The sequence below is a fragment of the Plodia interpunctella genome, chromosome 26, assembly GCF_027563975.2.
Source record: "Plodia interpunctella isolate USDA-ARS_2022_Savannah chromosome 26, ilPloInte3.2, whole genome shotgun sequence".
Classification (NCBI taxonomy): domain Eukaryota; kingdom Metazoa; phylum Arthropoda; class Insecta; order Lepidoptera; family Pyralidae; genus Plodia; species Plodia interpunctella.
Window position 1 is genome coordinate 2,550,831 of NC_071319.1, and position 23,250 is coordinate 2,574,080.

At 37.1% G+C, this 23,250-nt stretch overlaps 3 protein-coding genes across 8 annotated transcripts; all 3 read right to left on the minus strand.

The window, feature by feature from the left end:
* Nucleotides 1-87: 87 nt before the first annotated feature.
* On the minus strand, nucleotides 88-7,900 carry LOC128681209 (uncharacterized). Of its 2 annotated transcripts, none has more exons than XM_053764941.2 (11): nucleotides 7,685-7,900; nucleotides 7,346-7,594; nucleotides 5,988-6,074; nucleotides 4,733-4,843; nucleotides 4,413-4,626; nucleotides 3,847-3,917; nucleotides 3,086-3,202; nucleotides 2,705-2,767; nucleotides 1,529-1,775; nucleotides 707-816; nucleotides 88-209 (listed from the first exon to the last, which is right to left on the minus strand). In XM_053764941.2, the coding sequence occupies exons 1-11, from the start codon at nucleotides 7,721-7,723 to the stop codon at nucleotides 156-158; spliced, it is 1,362 nt and encodes a 453-aa protein (XP_053620916.1). In that variant the 5' UTR covers nucleotides 7,724-7,900; the 3' UTR covers nucleotides 88-155. The 2 variants fall into 2 exon arrangements, with proteins under 2 accessions (XP_053620916.1, XP_053620917.1); XM_053764942.2 differs by having other exon boundaries at nucleotides 1,529-1,694; nucleotides 7,685-7,898.
* Nucleotides 7,901-8,357: 457 nt separating this feature from the next.
* On the minus strand, nucleotides 8,358-10,236 carry LOC128681113 (three-prime repair exonuclease 1-like). Of its 2 annotated transcripts, none has more exons than XM_053764734.1 (2): nucleotides 10,079-10,236; nucleotides 8,358-9,445 (listed from the first exon to the last, which is right to left on the minus strand). In XM_053764734.1, exon 2 carries the CDS (start codon nucleotides 9,436-9,438, stop codon nucleotides 8,575-8,577), a length of 864 nt encoding a protein of 287 aa, XP_053620709.1. In that variant the 5' UTR covers nucleotides 9,439-9,445; nucleotides 10,079-10,236; the 3' UTR covers nucleotides 8,358-8,574. The 2 variants fall into 2 exon arrangements, with proteins under 2 accessions (XP_053620709.1, XP_053620710.1); XM_053764735.1 differs by having other exon boundaries at nucleotides 8,358-9,505; nucleotides 10,079-10,235.
* Nucleotides 10,237-11,015: 779 nt separating this feature from the next.
* LOC128681112 (uncharacterized) lies at nucleotides 11,016-23,164 on the minus strand. 4 transcript variants are annotated; one of them, XM_053764729.2, is made up of 12 exons: nucleotides 22,982-23,164; nucleotides 22,172-22,223; nucleotides 21,536-21,745; nucleotides 20,639-20,926; nucleotides 17,772-19,218; nucleotides 15,994-16,110; nucleotides 15,568-15,657; nucleotides 15,409-15,426; nucleotides 14,887-14,996; nucleotides 14,065-14,160; nucleotides 13,251-13,494; nucleotides 11,016-12,137 (listed from the first exon to the last, which is right to left on the minus strand). In XM_053764729.2, the coding sequence occupies exons 2-12, from the start codon at nucleotides 22,202-22,204 to the stop codon at nucleotides 11,695-11,697; spliced, it is 3,096 nt and encodes a 1,031-aa protein (XP_053620704.1). In that variant the 5' UTR covers nucleotides 22,205-22,223; nucleotides 22,982-23,164; the 3' UTR covers nucleotides 11,016-11,694. The 4 variants fall into 4 exon arrangements, with proteins under 4 accessions (XP_053620704.1, XP_053620708.1, XP_053620707.1 ...); XM_053764733.1 differs by lacking the exon at nucleotides 22,982-23,164 and adding an exon at nucleotides 22,876-22,971; XM_053764732.1 differs by lacking the exon at nucleotides 22,982-23,164 and adding an exon at nucleotides 22,793-22,947.
* Nucleotides 23,165-23,250: the final 86 nt, after the last annotated feature.

Here is a 23,250-nt window from a genome sequence, read left to right on the forward strand (position 1 = left end):
CATAAGATTTGCCTACTAGGTGGAGCACACGTGGCAAATTTTTATATTCAAGTTTTGATATATTTGTCACAAAGAAAACGAAATCAGTGTCATGTAAATAAATATTTTATTTATTTTTTTATTCTATAGTTAATTAATCAAATCACGCATTCCCGTTATTCCCACGGCTCGTTCCAATCTTCCGGGGCCTCTTTAAGTTTCTCTTGTATCTGCAAAAAATGCGGTTAAGTTTATAGATTACAAATGATAAAAGTTTACTACCATTCGCGCCTCAAATGAAGGCTAACATACAGTCTGTCAAGAAAGTGCAGAAAATAAAATGAGGGCGTTGTCTCCTGTCGGCCGTCAACACTGGGTGTTTATTAACCAATCGTGACCATTCTATTCGATATTGCAATGGCAAAAAATTTAGTTCCTTAAAAATCCGTTTTCAATAAACAATATTTGCAATAAATAATTTGATTTCTTTAGACAGGCAGTATCTAAGATATATTTGCGCATTTACAAAATATATAAAAAAGTTATAATTATATTGTTAAAACATATTTTTAGATGTTATGTGCGATAGTGACAAAACATATTTTTGCTGGGAGTATGTTTTATGTTTTTTTTTTTATGAATAACGAGGATAGCCTATATAGTCGGCTACTGCCGCTTTGTGAATAACACAAAGTAGCCGTAGTGGGTGCAAACTACCAGCGCTCACCTGCGGGCCGGGTTTATACCCCTGCTTGACGGCGGCCTTCATCTCCTGCACGAAGCTGTCGCGCTTGTACAGCGGCTGGTCTGACGGACGAATCACCAGTTTGGCTCCACCTGGATTTATTACAATTTAATAGGTATTTATAGGTTCTTTTAAAATGATGGTTGAGATTATTAAATATTTTTTTAAAATGGACTTTTTAATCAACTTTAGATCCAGCGGCGTGACAGCATCGACATTGTTATATTGACGTCAACGAGTGATCTATATCATTCTAAATTGCAAAATTTTGATTTTGAACAGTCTATGAATTATCACAATGGTCATAAATATAATTATCTATTTTATTTTTAGTGCAGTGAAAATAAAAATTGTAAATATGAAACTGCAATTTAAGTCTGAATAAAGGCTATTATCCTAACTATAATATCATAAATGCGAAAGCAAGTTTATTTGTTACCTATTTACGCTTTATCTACTCAACCAATCTTGAAATTCCGCATACTTGTAGTTTGAAGTGTGGTGAATGACATAGGATATACCATTCATCCCGGAAAAATAACTGTTCCCGTGGGAAAACGCAGGCGAAGCGGCGAATTTTTTGCAATTTTCTTGAAGCGGTGGTGGTGTAATGTTTAAGACGCCTGCTTATGGATCGAAAGGTCTCAGCTCAGGTTCGTATCCACTCGTGCCATATGAGTTTGTATACCAATCTGACTCATATATAATAATTTTCATAGACCACCACTTGCTTCCGATGAAGGTCAGTTTAGGACAGTTTAGTTCACTAGCATGTACACGACTACAAGTCACGTCATCACTGACCCACAAGAGTGCCGTCCATGGCCAGGACGCTGCCGCAGTGCGACGGCGCGATGTGCAGCCTGAGCAGGTTGTACATGCGCCGGGAGCGCGCGACGCCCGCGGGCCGGTAGCGCTTCAGGAACGGCGACATCATGTCCTTGTTCGGGAGGAACGGCTCCCCGTATATCTGCAACAAACACTCGGCATCGGCTGCAGCCCTCCGTGACTCCGTGGGATGCAAGGTTGTCGTGAACTTCGTATGTGGACACTTTTGAGATTGGCGGGAAAACAGGGCGGATTTAAATTTTGATATCCTTTTTAAAAAAATTATATCTTTATATTTCTGTGTAGATATTATAAATAATAATAATAATTTGTAAGTTTTAAGCCTTTTTTTATTACTTATGGATTTGGAGCCGGACCCGGATCCTCCGGATCCGAAAGATGATTCAGGGAATTTTGCTGATACTACCAACAGCATCTTCAGCAAACCTATGTTTTTTGTTGATGAATATGATCATTCAAATGTTGCAGAGTTTGTTAACATCAAAAACAAAATGAAAGAAAAGAAAAATAAATTATCTAATTCTTTCAAAACATATAAACTACACTACTAAATACTACTACAACTAAATAAGTGCTTCTCACTTGTTGTTTACATAACGTACACACAGCAATACTTCTTTCTTTTTGAAAGTAACACCATAACTTACTTCTTTTCATCTTAATTTAAAACAATACGCAGTAATCTAAAATATTATTATATTATTAATACCTACCTAATTTGTGATCGTTCACAAGACTACGTCACAAGAAGGCAAACAAAGTCATGTTTTTATTTGCTATAAAAATAATGTTCAAAGCCCATACAGCCATTTCTAACGTGGAAAATAATCGATTTTTTTATGATATCGATACTTTAGCTTCGATATTATCGGTTTGTCGATATATCGTTGAATCCCTATCCGCGACCCACTGCTGGGCATAGGCCTCCTTCCGTCTACTTCCTACTTCCGAATACTTTTTTCTAATGTCAAAAACATTTTTTTTTTATGGAGCTTGTGATATATTGTGAACTTTGGAGTCAAAAAGCATTTCTAATGCGAACTAATATTGTAAATGCGAAACTAAGTTTATTGTTTTCTACCTCTTCATAAAAATGTATAAAAACATTGTAGTTAAAAAGTAATTACTTACTCTGAACCTATGATAAGGAGATCTTTCTGGAACGAAATTGTCAGTTATCACTTCTCGAATTATCTGAAAATACACATTGCCATTAAATAAATTATCAATAAATCAAGATATTTTTATTCGCGGCACAATTTTTGCTTTATGTAGCTCAGCACATGTTCTACTTAAACAATTGCCAAAAGAAAGCGGTGAAAGAAGGACTGTTCTGCTGTGATTTTACATCCGGCCTCCTACTTGCCGTCAACCCTCCCTGGGAATATTATTGTTGCCAAGGTTATGTTCCCGTAAAATTGCCCGGTTTGCTGCACGGATATGACTTTTATGTCATACATTGAATAAAAAATTATATTTTTGTAAAAAAACTAATAATTATTTTGCAATTACCGTGGACATATAAGGCGCTAGTTTTTTGAGTTCCGCCCGCACCTTTTTCCTTGCGATTTGTTCCTCTGTGTCCGTCTCTTGGATGACACATTGCAATTGCTCCACATGTTCCGTCACCTGCAAAAAAACAGTGATACGAAATTATAATTTATGGTCAATTTATTTTAAAACTAGATGTTGCCCGAGGCTTTGCTCCCGTGGCAATTTTGAGATAAAATATAGCCTATAGCAATCTTGGATAATGTACCTTTCTAATGGTGAAATTAATTTTTGAAATCGGTTCAGTAGTTTGGGAGATTACCCGCCTCAAACGTACAAACGCATACCTCTTTATAATCATAGTATAGATATAAGATCATCAATATACCAACAAAAGATTTCCTATTTTTAATCCCCGACCTCTGAAAAAGTTAAGTTTAAATTGCTGAACCGATTTTGATCTACATTTTTTTATGTGAAAGATAATTCAATCGAGTGTGTGTCTTAGCTATGTTTGGAAAATGTGTGTGAGAGAGGATGCCAGCAACTTCGAGTCGGGATTTACTTAAATTTTACTTTTATTTGTGGTTTTTGATGCAGTCCAAACAACACACTGGCGAAACTATTTCCAACGACTACATCTACTCGACAACAATTTAGTGGATTGCGGAATCACTTCGCGTGTCAATATAAAATATGTCTACAGACTAAGCTTTAAAGCTCATTTTTCAATGAACGTCATCTTGCCGGGAGGGAGCGGTGCGGCACGAGTGTGAACTTACCTTCTTTATGATCACGTCTGAGTATTTGGAGCAAGCTGACTTCACTTTCTTGTACGGGATGTTGCCGATAGCTGAAACATATTATTTAACATATTAGTTTTATATATATTAGGGTACATAGATGACGAATTTCTGTTTTGATGACTGTGCAGAAGCTCTTACATTAATAGAAACACCATAGTGAAAAAAATTCTGTAAAGGTAATGGTTTCAATGGTATGACAAAAATTATACCACACATTTTCGGACTTGTCCAAATACTATACAAGTATGGCTAAATGAAATTTAGCTAAATGAAACCGAGATGTAATGTCACAATTAGGTAATATGTTCACAAAAATGTATATCAAGTATATTTTTTGTAAAAATACTTCCTATATTTCGACAATTTAAATAATCCATACAATACATTTGCAAATACCAGGCCAGGTCCAATATAACCTCAAAGTAACACGTATATTATGGCTGAGTATTGACGATACACATGTCTTGTTCAGTGATTTGTGTCCCGGCCGAGTCCTGCACCGTTTGCGTAAAGCATACTACAGTTTAAATTAAAACACTTACGGCACGGTTGAGTACTGACGACACAGATATCCTGTTCAGTGATTTGTGTCCTAGGTGTTCCAGCTAAGTCCTGCACCTTTTGCAAAGTGGACAAGATCAGCTGAAAGTCCCCGAAATGCGGGTGAGCTCGACGGTACGACTGGGTCAACTTGAATATGGTCGCAGAACCTACTGGGTTCGTGTCCATTATTAGTTTTAAGCGTTCGAAGATCGTCTGTGAAGAAATTTTAAGTCATATTTTATTTTTAAGATATGTTGTCTCTATTTTTCTCTATGGTAGGGACCAAATAATGATGTTGGCCGGCTCCGCCAATACTCACATGTGTGATCTCTTCCAATAACGTGTGTCCGTTCTTCTTGCTCAGTTCATATAGCCCTGTGTACTTGTACTGCATCTCGTTCATGATTTCTTCATGTGCTAGCGCCATAATCTGTAATAGCATTCGAGCTTTATACCGGTGGGCCGAACATGTAATGCTTTAATATCTTGTTTATTTGAACCTACATTTTGTAGAACTAATGCGGGTAAACGCGCTCCATTGCACCGCCTCATGCAATCATAGAATGACCATTTCACGGGTGTAGATATGTTTGCACTGCCTTTATTTAAAACAGATATCATGAGAGTAAGTATTTTTGAAATCAAATTCAGATTTTTTTTGTATTTCTTATTCACGTTAGTCAATGTGTAGATTTGTTATGTTAAATGTATGGATGTGTGTTAGCTTTGTCTTGTGAGTTACAATTACTCTGTAATATCCATTTGTGGATAATGTCGCTGGTTGTACAAGTATTCACATGGTATTTTATTATGTTTATCTAATTTAATCTCCTGTACTCCTTTCTCTCCTCTCTGTATCTCCTTTTGACGACCTCGATGGCGAAGTGGGAAAATGCTTGCCTCTGAACCGAGAGGTCCCGGGTTCGATCCCCGGTCCGGTCATGATGGAAAATGATCTTTTTCTGATTGGCCCGGGTCTTGGATGTTTATCTATATATGTATTTGTTATAAAATATGGTATCGTTGAGTTAGTATCCCATAACACAAGTCTCGAACTTACTTTGGGGCTAGCTCAATCTGTGTGATTTGTTCATACATTATTTATATTTATTTATTTATTTATTTGTACAATTGCTTTTAATCCTATATAAATAAAATAAAAATGAATGGTAAGAACAGTATGGTATGGATTATATAGAAAACTGCGCCCCGGGGCTTAGCTCCCGTGGGAATTTCAGGATACAAAGTGTTATTCCAGGTTATTTTCAAATTTCATAACAATTGGTCTAGTAGATAATGTAGGTAGCAAACAAACAAACTTACATTCGCATTTGTAATATTAGTTAGGATTACTGTGATAACTGCATAAAATCAATTGCACAATAAAAAGATCTAGAGATAGAATAGAATTGAAGATATTATGAAGTGAAAAGGTCCAAACTCAGCCCAAAGTTGCCGACAAGCTGGTTGTGCTGGGGTGCCGATGATTTTGACAGAATCTTGTAATAGGTTGGTGCAAAATGACATGAATGAGGCAATAGATGAATGAGAGAATGAAAATGAGAGCAACTTACATCTTCTGGCTTGTCAATAGACTTCTGTTTCATTAACACACTTAGGTGTTTCTTGGCAGGCGTTTTCCTTTTCATTGCGAGAGGTAACTGCAATTAAAAGTTAATGATTAAACAAGACCCTGGGCTTCACGGCATTACAATGGAAATGAAACAGAGAGAATGAGAGAGACAATCATATATATATATATATATATATATATACGTCGACGTGAGGCTGCCTAACATTGGGAAGTGTAAATTTAATGCATTGGGTTTTATTTGCATTCAGCAATAAGTTATTAGCAGAGAACCAATTCGAAATCGTAGACAAAAGACAAATTACATCAACAACATCTTCGCTATGGCTGTCTACTTTAAAGATTAATGACGTGTCATCAACAAACAACATGATGTCAGTCCGCTTTTCTACCATGTATGGCAGATCATTGACGCAAACTAAGAAGAGAAAAGGTCCTAGAATTGAGCCTTGTGGTACTCCAATTTTTACATTACAACCATTTGATTTAACGTTATTAATATCAACAGTTTGTAACCTATCTTTTAATAAGAAGCTATTAGCTCAATTGATTTAGAATCAAAACTGTACTGACTAAGCTTTCGCAAAAGTGTTTCATGATCTACACAATCAAATGCTTTAGAAAGATCACAAAATACTCCGATGGCATCCTGTGAGTTCTCCCATGCGTTGTAAATATGACTGACAAGAGCCACTCCCGCGTCTGTTGTACTTTTTCTGGCAGTGAAGCCATATTGATGGCCGTGGAAAAGATTATGGGTCTTAAAATGATGTAGCATTTGATTGAGCATTATCTTTTCAAATACCTTGCTTAATATGGGTAATATGGAAATTGGTCTATAATTGCCAGGCTCAGATTTTTCACCTTTTTTGAATAATGGAATTAATTTACTATATTTCATTAAATCTGGAAAAGTACCTTGGTCAACACATTGATTAAATATAAAAGCGAAGTCTACAGCTATGACATTGATTATATTTTTAATCAAACTAACAGACATACCCCAATGATCTTCAGAATTTTAAAGATTTAGCTGTTTAAATGTTTTAATGATGTCACTAGGCAGTGACATTAATTTTAAGTAGAGATACAGCATTACTAGGACTTGAATTTATATTAGAAGTGAGTTCTAGAGGTATGTTAGTAAAATAATTTTCAAATAAATTCGCTACTTCTTTTTTCGAAGTCGTTTTTTTATTATTATAATTAATTTCTGGAATGCTTTCCTTAACTACTGTTTTACCAATTTCTTTATTAATATTCTTTAGTAAAAAGAATGTGTGGACGCAATGACGAGATACCTACGTGTTTTATGTTTCATGGTAGCCCCCAGGTACTTACATCAGGCACTATATCCGGTAAATAAGCACGTAGTTTGTAATTGCCTATGCGTAGTTTTGCGTAGCCTTTCGTTACGTCTAACCGTAATGTCTTCAATCTCTCCAACACAAATTGGGGATCCAACTTCTCTGACACCCTTATGTATAAAGTCTTCGGCCTTTTATATCCGCCCTTCAGATCGAAGTTGAGCGCTTCGAATTGTCCCTTAACAGTTTTCGTGAGACTTGTAACCGCCTGATTCAGAGTGATCTGTAATAAATCTATGTTAAAACAATGTATATTAGATTGGGTGAGAAAATGTAAACATTACGAAATGTGATAAACTCAATTCGTACTTACACAATGAGGATATCCAGTAATTGCTATAATTGACATCATAAAAAAACGCCCAATGTTCACTTCACTTCACTTTATCATTCGTATTTTAATTATCTAGGACCCCTAAATAGTAAATTGAAATATTTATTAGCCGGTCGCGTCGCGTGCGCGCGACTAGAAATTCGATGAGAATTAAATCCAAATCCAAGCAAGCTAGCTAGGTTAGTGAAGTGAAAATAACCAGAGATGACACAACACCTCAAGATGACACTGACATATAACGTAATCATAGAGAAAAGAATTTAAGCCTTACACACTTTGCAATGTGGCTTGCAATATTGTAACCCCGTTATTCATAGAAAAGAATCCATTTTTTTTTATTTTGTCACTATTTTACTTTCTAATATTTGAAATTGAGAGAAAAAGACAAAATATACTATGCTTTAACTTTTTAATTACAAGGTTAAGTTATTCAAGTTGCAAAGTCTGTGCTTGCAATCAAATCGATTTAGGATAAAGCGCCATCGCAAAGTTCGCACTGGACTAGATGTTACAACGAATATTTTTAAATATGTATATATTTACCTAATTCAGCTACCTACTAAATCTCATAGACATTCATTTGAAGTAAATAATATCAAAATAAATATTGAGCAGGAGTTTGTAATAATAAAGTCAAACTAACAGATTATAATAAAATATATTTATTAGCTGTATGTATAGTTTGTCGATTTATTTGGTATTTTACAAACTCTACGTTAATTCCACAGATATAAAAACATTACAGTAAATTCTCATACCTATATATAAAATCAAACACTGTAATTTTTGATTAAGTCACATTTAAAAATCTAATAGGTCACTATTCGATTCTATATTTTTCATCTCTTATCTTTGTTTATCGTTTGTTTTTAGTTTTTACTTTCAAATACTTTCTTCGTCTTTTTATATTTTAACATTTCCTCACGATTATATGGTACAAATGGTTTGACTATATCCATTAATTTACAGCTAGCGTCAGCCCAGTGTAAAAATTGGTCCTTCAAAGTCACAACACATTCTAATAACATCAAACAATCTGCTTCAGCTCTATGAGCATTAGTTATATCCTTATTCAACAAACGTTTATAAATTGTTGATAACTTTAACGGACTATTTGTAGAACAATTGGAATGATCCTTCTTAACGGCCATGTCAGACAGAGACATACTCAGCTTATCTATTTCACTCCAATCTTCGTTACTTATATTCAGTGCAGGGAAATCTTCATCGTCGTCGTCCGTTATAATATCGTCGTCAAAACTGGAGTGAAAACTTCTATAATTTATTTGATTATCTTTTAAGATCTTTCGGAAGCCGACTAACGAGTCAACGCAGAGTAAGTTACAGGGTAGTCTCCTCCCAGCATTCAAAAACTCCGTCATCAAAACCTTAAAATCAAAGGAGTTACCGTTGTGCGCAACCAGACAAATAGGTTCTTCTAAATCGTTTAGAAAAGCAAGGATCGTTTCTATTTTGTCAGCAAATAAAGGACAATTTTTTAGATATCTTCTTGATAGTCCGGTCAACTCTGTAGCGACTGCACTAATCTCTTTGCCGGGATCAAAGAGCAATGATAACTTTTGATTTGCAGGAACATCGCCGCATTTTGTTTCGATAATATCAGATCTGGAAACTGCGATGCAACATAACTCTGTTATTTTCACGTGGTTCCGCTCTGATTTTGGTAATCCCGTGGTTTCCAGATCGAAAAACACAAGTGTGTGTATAGTCATTATGAACCTGAAATAGAAGAATTATTTAAATCACAGCGCACACCGGTGACCGAGCGATCCGGTGAACCTGAGAACAAATCTTAGATGTAATAACAGAACAGTATCAACTTATAACTAAGGTTTGGCGGCCTTAGCAGGCATTCGATTTGTGAAGTGATAAATTTCAGATAACAATATACACTATCGGCCGTGATTGTCCATGACGGTGGCCGTGGCGAATGACCGATAGTATATCTAGGTATATCTGACACAAACGGGCTTAAAAATGAAACTCCATCAACGGCGAACATCAAGTACACTCCAAGCCGAACACCGCGTTCGCGCTTGTTGAAAAGTGTGAAGGGGCTTTATGGAAATTTGTTATGGAAAATTATTGTCTGTGGTTATTATTATATGGCTTGTCTTAAGGGCTGGAGCTGGCTGGTCTGGTTCTTTCTATTGTTTTTTTTTTGTTTGCTACACCCACAGCAACTAAAGAAGAGTACTCTTTCTACGTATACTGTCCTGTTTGAACGATTTTACAATACATAAGCTAATAAAAAGAGAAAACCCATTCGTTGACTCGGTGTGAAAACAATACAACTTGACCTACCTGTTACAGTGCTTAATCAAGATTTTTGCCAGTGAACAGGCTACTTACCGATTATGGTTAAACAAACATCAAACATAAGCAAGGTACAAATACCTTTATTATATACACACAGTAATGAAATAAACGTACGGGCCCGAGTAGAATAAATAAATCCATACAGTGCGTGCGTAATGCAAGCTAGTTGCAGAGAGCAATGTTGCCATTGCCAACACTTTAAAAAAATCCAAAAACATCCTGAAAAAACTAGCCTAGTCTCGTTGAAACTGTTTGTTTTACCTATAGTACTCTAGAAAAGTAGGTAATGAAATCTCTAGGTAAAACTAAGTGTAAGGGTCCTTACTGCCATTTCTTTATTATTATAGGTAGATTTTGAGTGACAGACTTTTAAAAATTATTTAGTATTGATAGAAGTCAAAGGCAAGTCACAAAATCTATTTCTTTAACTATACCTGTATATTTTTATATTCCTTCAACTATTATTTTGTGTCTCACCAAACTGTTCTATATTATAGGAAAAAAAACATCGCCAGGTAGCACGCGATGGAGTTATACGGCCAATAACATCGGAACCCGCACTCGCAATTTTCATATTAATCTTAAATATTTTTTCAAACATTCACTAGGCTCAGATAAGTTTTTAAAATTCTATTACACCACATTTCTACCTTAACTAGGCTGTAATCCCTAAGCTAGCAACACTGGAAAACAAAATGATGGGGGAATTTTGAAATGTTATTTTTGGAACTTTACTGATTTTCCAGCTCAATGTTAATTTATGTACTCGCGAAAACATGATAAATTATATACCTAAATCTTCCTCAGGAATTACTATATATATTGATAAAAACCGCATGAAGATTCGTGCAGTAGTTTTTGAGTTTATCGCGAATAGACAGACGCGACAGAAGACTTTGTTTAATAATATGTAAGAATAGATAGGATAGGGAGCGTAGGGCTCCAAAGGGTGTAAGATAATGACAAGTCATTTCAGTTTTAGTACATTGTTTATTTTGTTTTTTAACAAAACCACTCATCCTTATATCCACACAATTTACTTTCCCCGCTATTCATACAAAAAGTTTAATATCTATGTTTTGGCACTTTCACACTTAATAATAGCTATTTACCATTGACAGAAAGAGACAAAACATAGCTTAAAGTATGTTTTAACTTTTTTTATGAATAACAGGGTTATTGTATACATATTTAAATACAACTTTACCAGGATTCTTCACATTTAAAATTGAAAAAAAATACTTTTACACTGCACCAATCTGAAGGATCGCATACCTATGAACATTACAAAATAGCTTGACAATTCTAAAGCTATCTAAAACTTCTAAAACTATATTTATTTTTACACTTCAAATAGAAATTATGTTTATTGTGATACTTCAGACTAAGAGTTCGGCCTCACTGCTCCTTCGCGCTGCGTTGCGTCGAAACAGCGTTTCGACTCATTCGTTTTTAAAAAATTAGGTCACGCTTACACGGCTAGTTTTTGAAATATCTGTCATTCATAACGAAATAGAGCTATCCAAATAAAACTATAACAAAAAATTTCATCTTGTTTAATCGCCCTGTGGGCGTATCTAGAACCTTATCCAGGGGGGTAGGCGGATTTTGCGGTGAATCTCTGGAAATTTTCGGAAATAGTGTAACTATCAATAATCCTCCAGATCATCTTCCATTATCTCCTCCTCATCGATTTCCACCATGGCATCACCCATTTCCTTAGCAATAGCCGCACTAATTTTATCATCAACACTGACATCAGCACTAAAATCATTATCTTTGAGGGACAAATCCACTTTCGCTTCAGCTTTTGTTTCAACCACTTTATTACTTTCACTTTTAACACCCTCATTTTTCACTTGATCAGGGACGTTTAACGTATTTTCATCACCGCTCAGTTCGATCACAACTGCTTCTTTGATGACTTCGATGACGTCATCATCGCAGTCGTCATCGGGTTCCGGGTCATCATTGACATCATCATCGAAGTTTATCTCATCATCCTCGTCGGCTAGTTTCTTTTGCCGCAACAGTCGGCGGAACTTCATTGGTATCGTCAGATGTAGAGGCTTTGCGGTTATGAAGCTTGTACCTGAACAGAAAAACAAAAGAAAAACTTAACATCTGCATAAGAATCCTTGCGTTGAGTGAGCCCTTTAATTTAAAACGCCTATTTGTAGTATTCGAAAAAAAATAAAAAACATAAAACCCGCCTGAATTTTTTTTAATCTTTGCGTTGAGTGAGCCCTTTAATTTAAAACCCATATTGTAGTATTGGAAAAAAATAATTGATTTCCACCAAGTCTAATGGCGTTGCACAGCCGCCATATTTGTTTTTTAAAGTCACCTCTCTAAGAACACTCCGGACGACACAGCTAAGACGAATGAAACGATACCTCAATTATGTAAATCCGTTCAGGTTTTGGTGATATGAGGTAATAAAGAATACATCTCCCTCTCGTAGTGTGGTTCCGCCCTGAAATAGGACAACTCCATGTGCTCCCGTGGATGTCGTATTACTACAGACTAAGGGACACAGGCTCTAAGAAGCTGATGGCCAAACAATCGGCAGTCGGCCGGTTGTAAAATCACAGCCAAATTTTAAGGTTATTTTTACGCTGACCCTGGGCTTCGCGGCGACCCAGACGCAACCGGTCACAGCCCCGGACGCAACCGGTCACAGCCCCGGACGCAACCGGTAACATGCGGAGCTATAAGAAAGTGATTTTTCTCTATCTCTCTCTCATATGAGCATTTTCCCGCCGTGGTCAGACATTTATTCCCTATGTAATCTTTCAATTTCCGCAAGACGTGGCTGCACCAGTGCAGGCGGCACTGCTGCAGTTTATTTGCTATGTCACGGACATGTGAAGAGTGCTGCGAATGCGCGATGTTGAAGTGGGTGAATAGAGGTTTTTTATTTAAAACCAGCGGCCCGTCCCGACACCCCTCGGGTAAAAAACATAATAAATTATACACCTGAAGCTTCCTCAGGAATCAAACTATCTATTGGTGAAAAGCGCATGAAAATCCGTGCAGTAATTTCTGAGTTTATCGCGAACAGACGTGAAGACCGCCGCGAATGCGCGATTTCCTCACGCGGTCGAAGTGAGGTGAGTTGGATAGAAAAAGAACACATATTATTGTTTAAAAATTGAATCTAATAAAGTTATTAATAAATAAATAATTAAAATAATCTTCTTACCATCTCGTCCGTTGCACGCAATGCCGGTATGCGAACATAACGTGTCGAAATCTTCGTAAGAATCGACGGAGCCCATCAACATGGGAGTCTTAGACATCTTGCTAGCTTTGAGGTTCTTGATCCCGTAAGGTGTAAGCACCCTTTCGACCTCTGTCTTCGGGGCTCGGCCTCCATTGATGAATATACGAACCATCAGTGTTGATGTTTCGTTGAGAATCCGTTTTATAGTGTGTAGACGGACCGTCTGTGGAATATTTGAGATTTGGTTTCTTATTTACATTACAAGTTTTTATTTAACTTTAGCTATGTATGTCCATAGGGACGAGAAATAGGTCTCGGGTGGAATTTTTTGACGACGTCCGTAGCCTAATGGTCATCAGGCTGGACTGCTACACTGGAGGTCCCGGATTCGATCCCAGATCAGGTCAGCATGGGAAATGATCTTTTTCAGATTGACCTAGATTGGACCTTATATGTTATAGAATATAGTATCATTGATACTTTAGGGCTACCTGAATCTGTGTGATTTTGTTCCTATATCTGTATAATCTTGTAAGTCAAGTTTGAAGCAGATATCTTCAAGCGAGTTAGGGGAAATTTTGTACACACATAAGTGTTTATCGCGAACAGACAGACAGATAGATGCGGCAGAGGACTTTGTTTCATAATATGTAAGGATTTGGTTAAGTTTAGTCAAAAAAGTATTTTTTTACGCGGACCCTGAGCTTCAGGACGTCACAGCGATTCATCAGAGCACACGATGACGAGAGAGAGAGAGAGAGAGAGAGGAGAGAAATACAAATTTTAATCTTACCGATCTGAACTCTGCAGAAGTTTTGTCAATAATCGCTTCACCAATGTCCTTCTCTTCTTTATCTTTCGTTGCAAATTCTTCAACCGCGCTTGTGTACTGAAATAATAAAAACGCCATATAAGAAAAAATACACAAACTATAATTCTGTCTACAACGTGTAGAATTGAACGGGGGCGCTGTCTCCTGTCGGCCGGCAACACTGGGTGTTTATCAAGTTGATAAATCAACCGTTGATAATAACCAACGTGACCATTCAATTCGGTATTGCAATGACTGAAATGAAATGATGAATGACAAATGGGAGGAAAATCAAACTGCGCTTGATAATTTTTGTTTCAATGTTGAGAAAAGTCTAATTTTCATTACGAAACGAATGGCATGAAAAAAATTAAATTAAAATGACTGTTAATTTTGTTAAAAAATATAACGCGTAAACAGATTTACAATGCATGCATTTACTTGACGATTGAAACTTGACGTATACCCGTGAAATAAATGATCTAAAATTTCACATTGTGTCTTTCATTTCTTTTCATATCGTTGAAAAATACAAAAAATATGATAAAAATATTATGCTGTGTGCAGCTATATAGTACTGCAACATTGATTTAGAAATCCTAACTAATATTATAAATGCGAAAGTAAGTTTGTTACCTCTTCACGCTCTATTTACTCAACCAATCTTATTGAAATTTTGCATACATGTAGTTTGAAGTACGGAGCAGGACATACGGTACATTTCATCCCGGAAAAATAACTGGTACCGTAGGAAATTTACGCGGGCGAAGCCGCGGAAAAAATCTACTTTAGAATAATACGTACCACATTAGTGATTTCATCCAACACTTGATTGAGAGCTTTCTCCATGTCTGGCGTTTTGCATTGATATAAACTCTGGTCTAGGAATTCCGTCTTGTGTAACATCTTTTGTTCTGAAAATTAAAACTTATTAAGGGAGCACTTCCGGCTCACGAGCGCCACCATCACATTTTTATTAATTTTTAAATCAATGTGTACTGTTGTCATTCGTACTATATTAGGTATCCCTGCTAATTTATATCGTACGTAGGTTTATTGATAACATATTGATATAAACCTTGAAATTAATCTAGAACTTAAATTCATCTCTGAAAAGTTCAAGTTCGAAAAAATAATACTAACTAATATTATAAATGCGAAAGTAAGTTTGTTGCCTCTTCACTTCACTCAACCAATCTTCTTGAAATTTTGCATACACATAGCTTGAAGTACGGAGAAGGACATAGGGTACTTTTTGTCTCGAAATTCCCACGGGAGCTATGCCCCGCAGCGCAGCTAGTATCAAAATAAATATAATTGTCTTACCTCGTTTAGCCTTCTTTACTGTAAAAAAATATATATTCGTTAGTTAATTTTCAAAGTAATAAAAGAAAAATCTTCATGCTAATTCATTAGACACCTAGAGGCATATGATATGACTCAAGTATAAACCACCGCATCAGATAGCTTAAAAGAATGTCATACCCAAATCGACTGGCTTCGGTTTTTTCGCCGGCTTCTGTCTCAGCTGGCGAGGTTGGTTCGGAGCTTGACGCATAGATGGTGGTAACAAATCTGTAAAAAAAATCTAATTTTGTAGTTTTTTATAGCATAATGGGCAAACGAGTGTGCGGGTTGTCTGATGGTAAACAAACACCGCAACAAACCCATGCACTGTAAGAATGTACATATAATCGTTATTTTTAAAATCGTTCACCCCCTATTGTTGCCAGTTGCAGATTGATTTTAAAAAAGCCTTGATCTCGTCTTATTACAGCATGACCCAAAAATATCCTATAATGGTCCAACAACTAAGGATGCCAAACACCGTGCGAATTCAAATTCAAATTCGAAGTAGAAAAGCGGTCCCAGACGAAAACAAAAGATTTTGTGAAAAAACAATATTTTTACCTGACAGTGTAGGTTTCTTCGAAGCTGGTCCCGGCTTGGCTACGTTGAAGATCTGCGGCAGCCTCGTCGAGGACGGTTGGGGTGTTGGCAACGGTGACAACTTTGCGGATGGTTTCACTGAAATTCACGTGTATACGTTCGCCTGTCGTATTTATGGAGAACGAGTAATTTACCACGGAAGTAGTTATTGTTCCGGAATAAAAGGTAGCCTATGTCCAATACTAGAAATGATAGTCACCCGCCCAAGACTAGAGATTCATAAAAAATATAGTGAAATGTTATGAAACAGCAACCAAAGTCAAAAATCTATAAATAAGCAATTCTTTCTTTGTTCCTTTATTTTTTTTTCTGATTATTTGTATTAATATCGCGTTAATGTTTTGTCCCTGGCGCCACTCACACTAGGTGGCGACCGAAAATCGGTTCTGGGCATTTTTTCTCAGCACAACTCTGAGTCGTTACCTAGTGTGATGCGCCCACACTTAGTGCCTTGTCTTTACATACACTATTAATGATTATTTGTGTGTGTGCTCATAATACAGACTATTTTATTTAAAGTCCATTGACTTGGCTTGCTGGTGTTGATCATTCATTCGTTCACTCGAATGAATTCTCCAATTCCATTCCAGATTTTCCGTACACGCTACATTGGAAATTTTGATGGGTGAAAAAAATCATGTGCTAACTTTACTACAATTCATAGTCTCCTTATTATTTATATCAACTGCCTATATAACTGTTTTATATCATATCCCCTCACCCCCCACTCTGGCGCAACAGCTGGCGACGCCCTTGCCCCTTCAAGTGTCATGCAATGTGCCACAGGCCACGTTATAACCGTTGCTGATATTGTCAGTCTCTATAACACGAGTTGTTGTTACCCGTGGCAAAATATGACGTCTGAGGGGCGGGAAATTATGACGTCAAAAGGGTGGCAAAGTATGATTCTTATGAATCCGCCCTGGGCGACAACGATCTACACTACGCTACTGTATAGTAGTATCTCGTAATCCTACCAGTAGGACTACGGTTACCACAAGGACATGACGCTATCTGCAATATTAGACTTGCAATTATGCGAATTCTTGACAATGAAGGACGTAGGTTTACCTCAATAAGAACGCCTTCTGTGGCACAGGCCATTCGCAGAAACCACAAGAATTTTGCGTGTATGTTAACACTTGTGTCAGATTCGCCTTATTCGATTAGGTGCCTTTGATATGACATGAATTTTACAACAACAGCCTCCTGTCGGCAGCAGTTGTATACACATTAGTAAAGAGTATATTCAGATGATATTTGCAAGTGGAAACAAAAAAATTAATAACACGCACGCGCGAGTAACTTATCAGACAAGTTTACTTGATAAGAATTACTGTATTAGTAGTAGCACTAATTGTAATTTTCTCAATATCTAAACCATGCTTTAATCCATTGCATACCCGATAGTACTACTGGTAGTAACCACGGGAATCACCTCATGCAGTATGGTATTTCATAGCATGATATGTCATTGAGTATTGTGCTGTTTGATTCACTATAAGAATCGTTTATTAGCAGATAACAAAATTATTTGATAAATATATCTTTTCATTCATTTATTATATATTAATTATTTATTATATAGAATAAATGTGACGCTTCGACATAAGCCATTTGATTGACCAAAAACACATTCGAATTTAGGCTTTAAGATCAGCAATGTAGATACATTTTACCATGTCAACAGAACTCCAGAGCATAAAAATACTCCAAAATAATTTGTTCGACAAACTTACCTGTGAAATCAGGGGATGAAAAGTACTCCATAAACAACTTCGCGTCTTCGGTTACTGGATGGTTCGCCCTGTACAGTGCCACTACTTCCTTATCTTGAAGAAGAGGGTATGGGTTCCTCGGATACTTCCGTTTGACTATCTCATCAAATTGAGCGTTCAATGCTTTCTTCAAATTGCGTACGCCTTGCGGGTATATTTTTTTGCCATGTGCATGTTTTCCATGCATGAAACGGTCCAGTATATTCTTGACAATAAGAGATATGCCCATTCCCCGCCAGCTGACCGACTGGTTCACAGTCTTCGTGTCGTGATGCGCAACGCTTTGTAAGTCAGGTTTAGGGGTGTCAAATTTAGGGCGTTTCTCTGGAATGACAGGTTTGACAGGCGAACTTTGAGACAGTGGTGGGCCCGGTTCGCGGTCGAAATTTCCGATCGGTTTATCGGAAAAGCTCGGTTTGTTGCCGAAACGTTTATCAGTGCATTTAAGTGGACTATTAGAATCTAACCAGGAGTATGGTTGGTTAAGCTTGTTAGGAGGCTGGTATTTTGATGCTGTCTTTGGTGGAATTATTTCGCGAGACGTTCCTCTGTCTCGGCCGAAACACTTCCCTTGGTTACCAAAAGCTCCGCCCCGCGAATCATTTTCGAAACCTCGACTTTGATTATTTCCAAAGCCCTTACGCGAATCACTTTCGCAACTGCCCTGGTTACCAAAGTTTTCGCGTGGACCTCTTTCGGAACCCCTTTGTTGGCTTTCGAACCCTGTTCGCGAATCACGTTGGGTACCTCTGCCCTGATTAAACCGTTTATCCCGTGATTCATCTTCGAAATCCCTGTGGCTGTCTCCAAACCCTGTATTTCGCGAATCCCGTTCGAAACCTCTGCCTTGATTTCCACCAAAACCCCTGCCTCGATTTCCACTAAACCCTTTACCGCGCGATTCCTGCCCCTCATACCCTCTGCCATGATTCCCGAAATCTTGCGATTGGAATCTATCTCCATCATTCCTGTCACCACGATCAGGACTATGCCGACGTTTCCTGTCGCCACTGCCACGAGCTGTATCATTCTCTTGCGAGAACCCCCTGCTTTTACCCCAAGACTCCTCAGAGTCGAATCCCCTTTTATCATCCAGATTCCCATATCTCGGTGCTCTCTGAGCGTCCATGTCAAACCTTGAGCTGGTGTTTCTTGAGCCATAATCTCTTGAATCTTGCCGAGAATGGGTGTTTACCTCATGATCTTGAGAGCCAAATCCTCTATCGTTCCCGGAATATTGAGAGCCGTAGCCTTTTTGGATGTTATCCGAATCATACCCTCTGTTTTGACTGCGGGCATTGTAGCCAAGGTCATGAGATCTCGATGGAGCGTCTGATGCACTCAACCCAAACTGACCCTGCGACGAGTTTAACTGCTGCTGTTGATTCCCGTATGCCATATAATTGCTCTGCGAATGTTTTGAGAAGATTTAGAAATGGTACTTGGACAGCATTTTACCGCCCAAAATTAGTGCAAAAATTGACAGCTTAGACAACATTTGAGAGAAGGTAAATATTTATCCGCGCTGGCAATTCAATCCAGGTCTTCCTGATGGTTACTGCCGTAACATTGGAGATCCTCACTGATGCTATCAATATGTGTGTGGGATGAAGACAAAAGTAGATAGACTACATTTGTGCAATAGATCCTACACAGAATATAAAATATAAATTCCCGCAAACACTTAAGTCTTATAAGTTCGCTGTAGGCGAATCTTCATCAGAATCGTCGAATTTATTTGCTCACAACAATTGACAATAACTCCATAAAAATTGTTTACACAAACAATCATTTTGCAGAAGATATTCTGAGGCGGTTTGGATTACGCAATCATTGCATTTGCAGTTGTTAAAACCCTCCAATCAGCTTTGGGTTTGCATGGTCTACATCTGTACCCCTTATCCATACATAAGGAAGGCCTTCCATTAGCCACATAGGGCATTAAAATGGCTGATGACGCCACACTGTAAATTTACCAATGTGTTCTACAAATGTACACATTGGTAAATTTGGAAGGAAAGTCTTTATCTAATATGGGGTAATTTTTTATCGATATTTGTGCCAGCGTAATCACCAGACGGGCGATCGTTCCTCCCATTCAGAGATCATTTCACACAGTACCCGAGGCCCGAGGCATGCGGGTTAAAACCCTATGTTGGCGAGGAGAATTAAATCTACCTGGACCTTCGCAGATCCTAAGTAACTGATCTAGTGCTATGTCTCATACAAGTTAATATCAACTTCTAAAATAGAAGGTTTATACAACTGACGACCTCGATGGCGCAGTGGTAAAGTGCTTGCCTCTGAACCGAGAGGTCCTGGGTTCGATCCCCGATCATGATGAAAAATGATCTTTTTCTGATTGGCCTGGATGTTTTGTCTTTGTTTTGTTGTCTTGGATGTTTATCTATATATGTATATGTTATAAAATATAGCATCGTTGAGTTAATATCCCATAACACATGTCTAGAACTTACTTTGAGGCTAGCTCAATCTGTGTGATTTGTCCTAATATATTTATTTAGTTATTTTAACTATTTTATAGAAGTTGTTTATATTAACTTGAAACTTCGCACATAGTATAGATACTACGTGCGAAGTTAAGTAAGTTTTAAGTTGCGTAAAGTAGACCTTAGGTATGGTACCTATATCTTACCACAACATATACAATCTATACATATTTACAAAATTTATATGAGTTTTTCGTAATCTAAGTAAATGTTATATAGGTATACTGATACATCCTGTATAGCCAGGTGTCGGTAGACAGCCAGAGTGGAGAAAAGTGGTTCTGTTAATATTAAATAATTTTCTATAACTATTCTCACCTGCATTAGAGGAGCTATGCCATTGTTACCAGCACCATACACTTCCATAGCATTATATCCATAATTTTGCATAATTGAGGGATTCATCGCTTGCTGATTAACATATTGAGCTTGATATCCGGTATTAAGACCAGTTTGGACGGGCATGCTGTGACCGTACTGTTGGTACTGGTTTTGGGTATTCCATTGGGTATTAGAACTGTCCATTTGGTAGTGTGTCATTTGGTTTTGCGATTGATTGTTAGGGTAACCCGTACCTGAATTGTTCCTATTGTATGATGAATCAGACTGAAAAATAAAATTTCATATTAATAACTTCTTTCATGTCTATGTATATTTACACAATATATTCGCGTAAATCGGCGGCGCAGGCTCTCGTTTCAGATTGTATTTGTGGATGTGACGACTCGAAGTTCAAAGTACGCGTAAAAAGTAAATTTGTGATAAAGATCGGCCACCTGCGTGATGTCAAGCCTCTTTGACAATGCTGTAATTGCCTCTCAGCTGTCAAGATTACTTATCCATTAGTAATATAGTAATCTCTGACAATCAGTGTTGCGATTGTCGATATTTATACTTGAACATCATCTAAACTATCAATAATGGAGTCGATCATTTTATTACCACTGATGGTGTGATGGCACTATCAATAATATTAAGAATAAAAAATCGATCGTATCAATGCAATTGACAGATAGAAAGCTATCAATATTCTTACAACTGAATCAATACTATCGAATGTTTATTCTTTGAAACAACTACTAGTTATCGTAACTATTGATAGATCCACTTATACCGAACACAAAACAATAGACAGACTATCTATCTCTATCGACTCTATTGATAGACTTCCAATAGTGACTAACAGATCGAAAACACTACAAACTATATACTTACACTGCCTTTTTTAACTTCTTCAATGAAAATCTGTTGTCCTTCCACATAAGTCCCGTTCAATCTGTGCATTATTCTCAATGCATCATCTTCCTTGGCCACTCCAATGGTCACTTTCTTTGTTACAGGCCCATCTTTCACCAATTTATCCAATATAATGTCGTCAATATAACATTTGTTGCGGATTAGTATCTTCACATCACCATACTTTATCTGTTGGCAAATAATAAAAATTAAATTCTTAGGGCAAGCTCTTGTCATTTTGATGAATCTGTGTAAGAAAATAATGTCTGTGCTAATTTTGTGGTAAACAGACAGATGGGGCAGAAGACTTTGTTTTATACATGTAAGGAATAAATTTTTTTAAAATCTGTTTTCTGTGCTTGGTGCAACTATGCCAAACTCTTAAGAAATTTCCATTTTATGGTAATTTGTCTGCCTTTGCATCGTCACCCCTCTCCAGAATGTATAAATACATCTGGCCTCCCGAGAAAATGATTTATTCAATTATAGTTTTCCATTATACAAAATGTACTCACAATTTACGACAACGATTTTCATTGCCACCATTCTAATAAATCGTGGCAACTGTGTCTAATAGAAAACTATAATATAAAATGTTGTAATAAAATCACTTACATGGCCGGGCAAATTGTGCATAACCAGCAACATGGTGACCAGTGAAATGTATCTAAAAAGAAGAAAAAAGAAAATATAGAATTTATTACATGAATAATTATTGACAAAAATCCACTATTAAACTGGTGAGACGTGCCTGTACTAACATCACAAACAAACTTTGCAGTTTATTAAATGGTGAATTATTGGTGAAAGGTCTGAGAAGGTATATGGTATTTAAGATCACAAACTTTTTCAGCTTAATATGTTTGTTACTTTTTCACACAAAATCTACTGGATGGATTATTATGAAATTTGGTACAAGGGTAGAATATAACCTGGAATAACACATAATGTACTTTTATCCCGAAATTGCCACGGGAGTAAAGCCCCGGGGCGCAACTAGTTTCTACATAAAATCCGCCATTTATTTGGATGGACACCAGCAACCTGATAAGTGTCACCAGGGTCACCAAAGTGTTGCCGACTTTTTGAGAAAGCGACACTGTTTATTAGGTACTTGATATATTATTGCGTAAATTTAGTAACAGTCACTTGGCTTCACTGTGAATCTAACAAACTAACATATAAACTCGACACAAAGTTACCTATTTCACCGGTTTTCCGTGTAATAAAGCTAACCTTCTAGTATAAAACGTTGTTTTAATTCGGAGGCCCACAATAAGATCTGTAATTAGGTATATCCTGACGTAGATAAAGAATACCTAGGTAGAAGAAGTAGCTGTACAGTCCCTCAATTCATAATTGCTATTGAATTTGAATGACCGGTTCGAAAAATGTGCATCCCGTGAAAAGTGAAAGATATATTACCTTTCTCACTAATTTAACAATACAAGTGAACAATGAAAATAAAATTTTAAAATCCGTTCACCGACGGCCGAAACATCCGAGAGAAAGTAGGTATCGAGCGAGCCAGATTTGAGAGGAGAGGAACTGAGGAAGAGAAGAGACAAACTAAAATCATGGCTAAAAAGAAAAAAATACAAAAATTTACAGTGACACTAGATTTGACAGCTCGTTGACATTGAGAGACAAGGCATGATCGGTGGATCGCCTTCGCCTCGCCGGTACCTACCCCG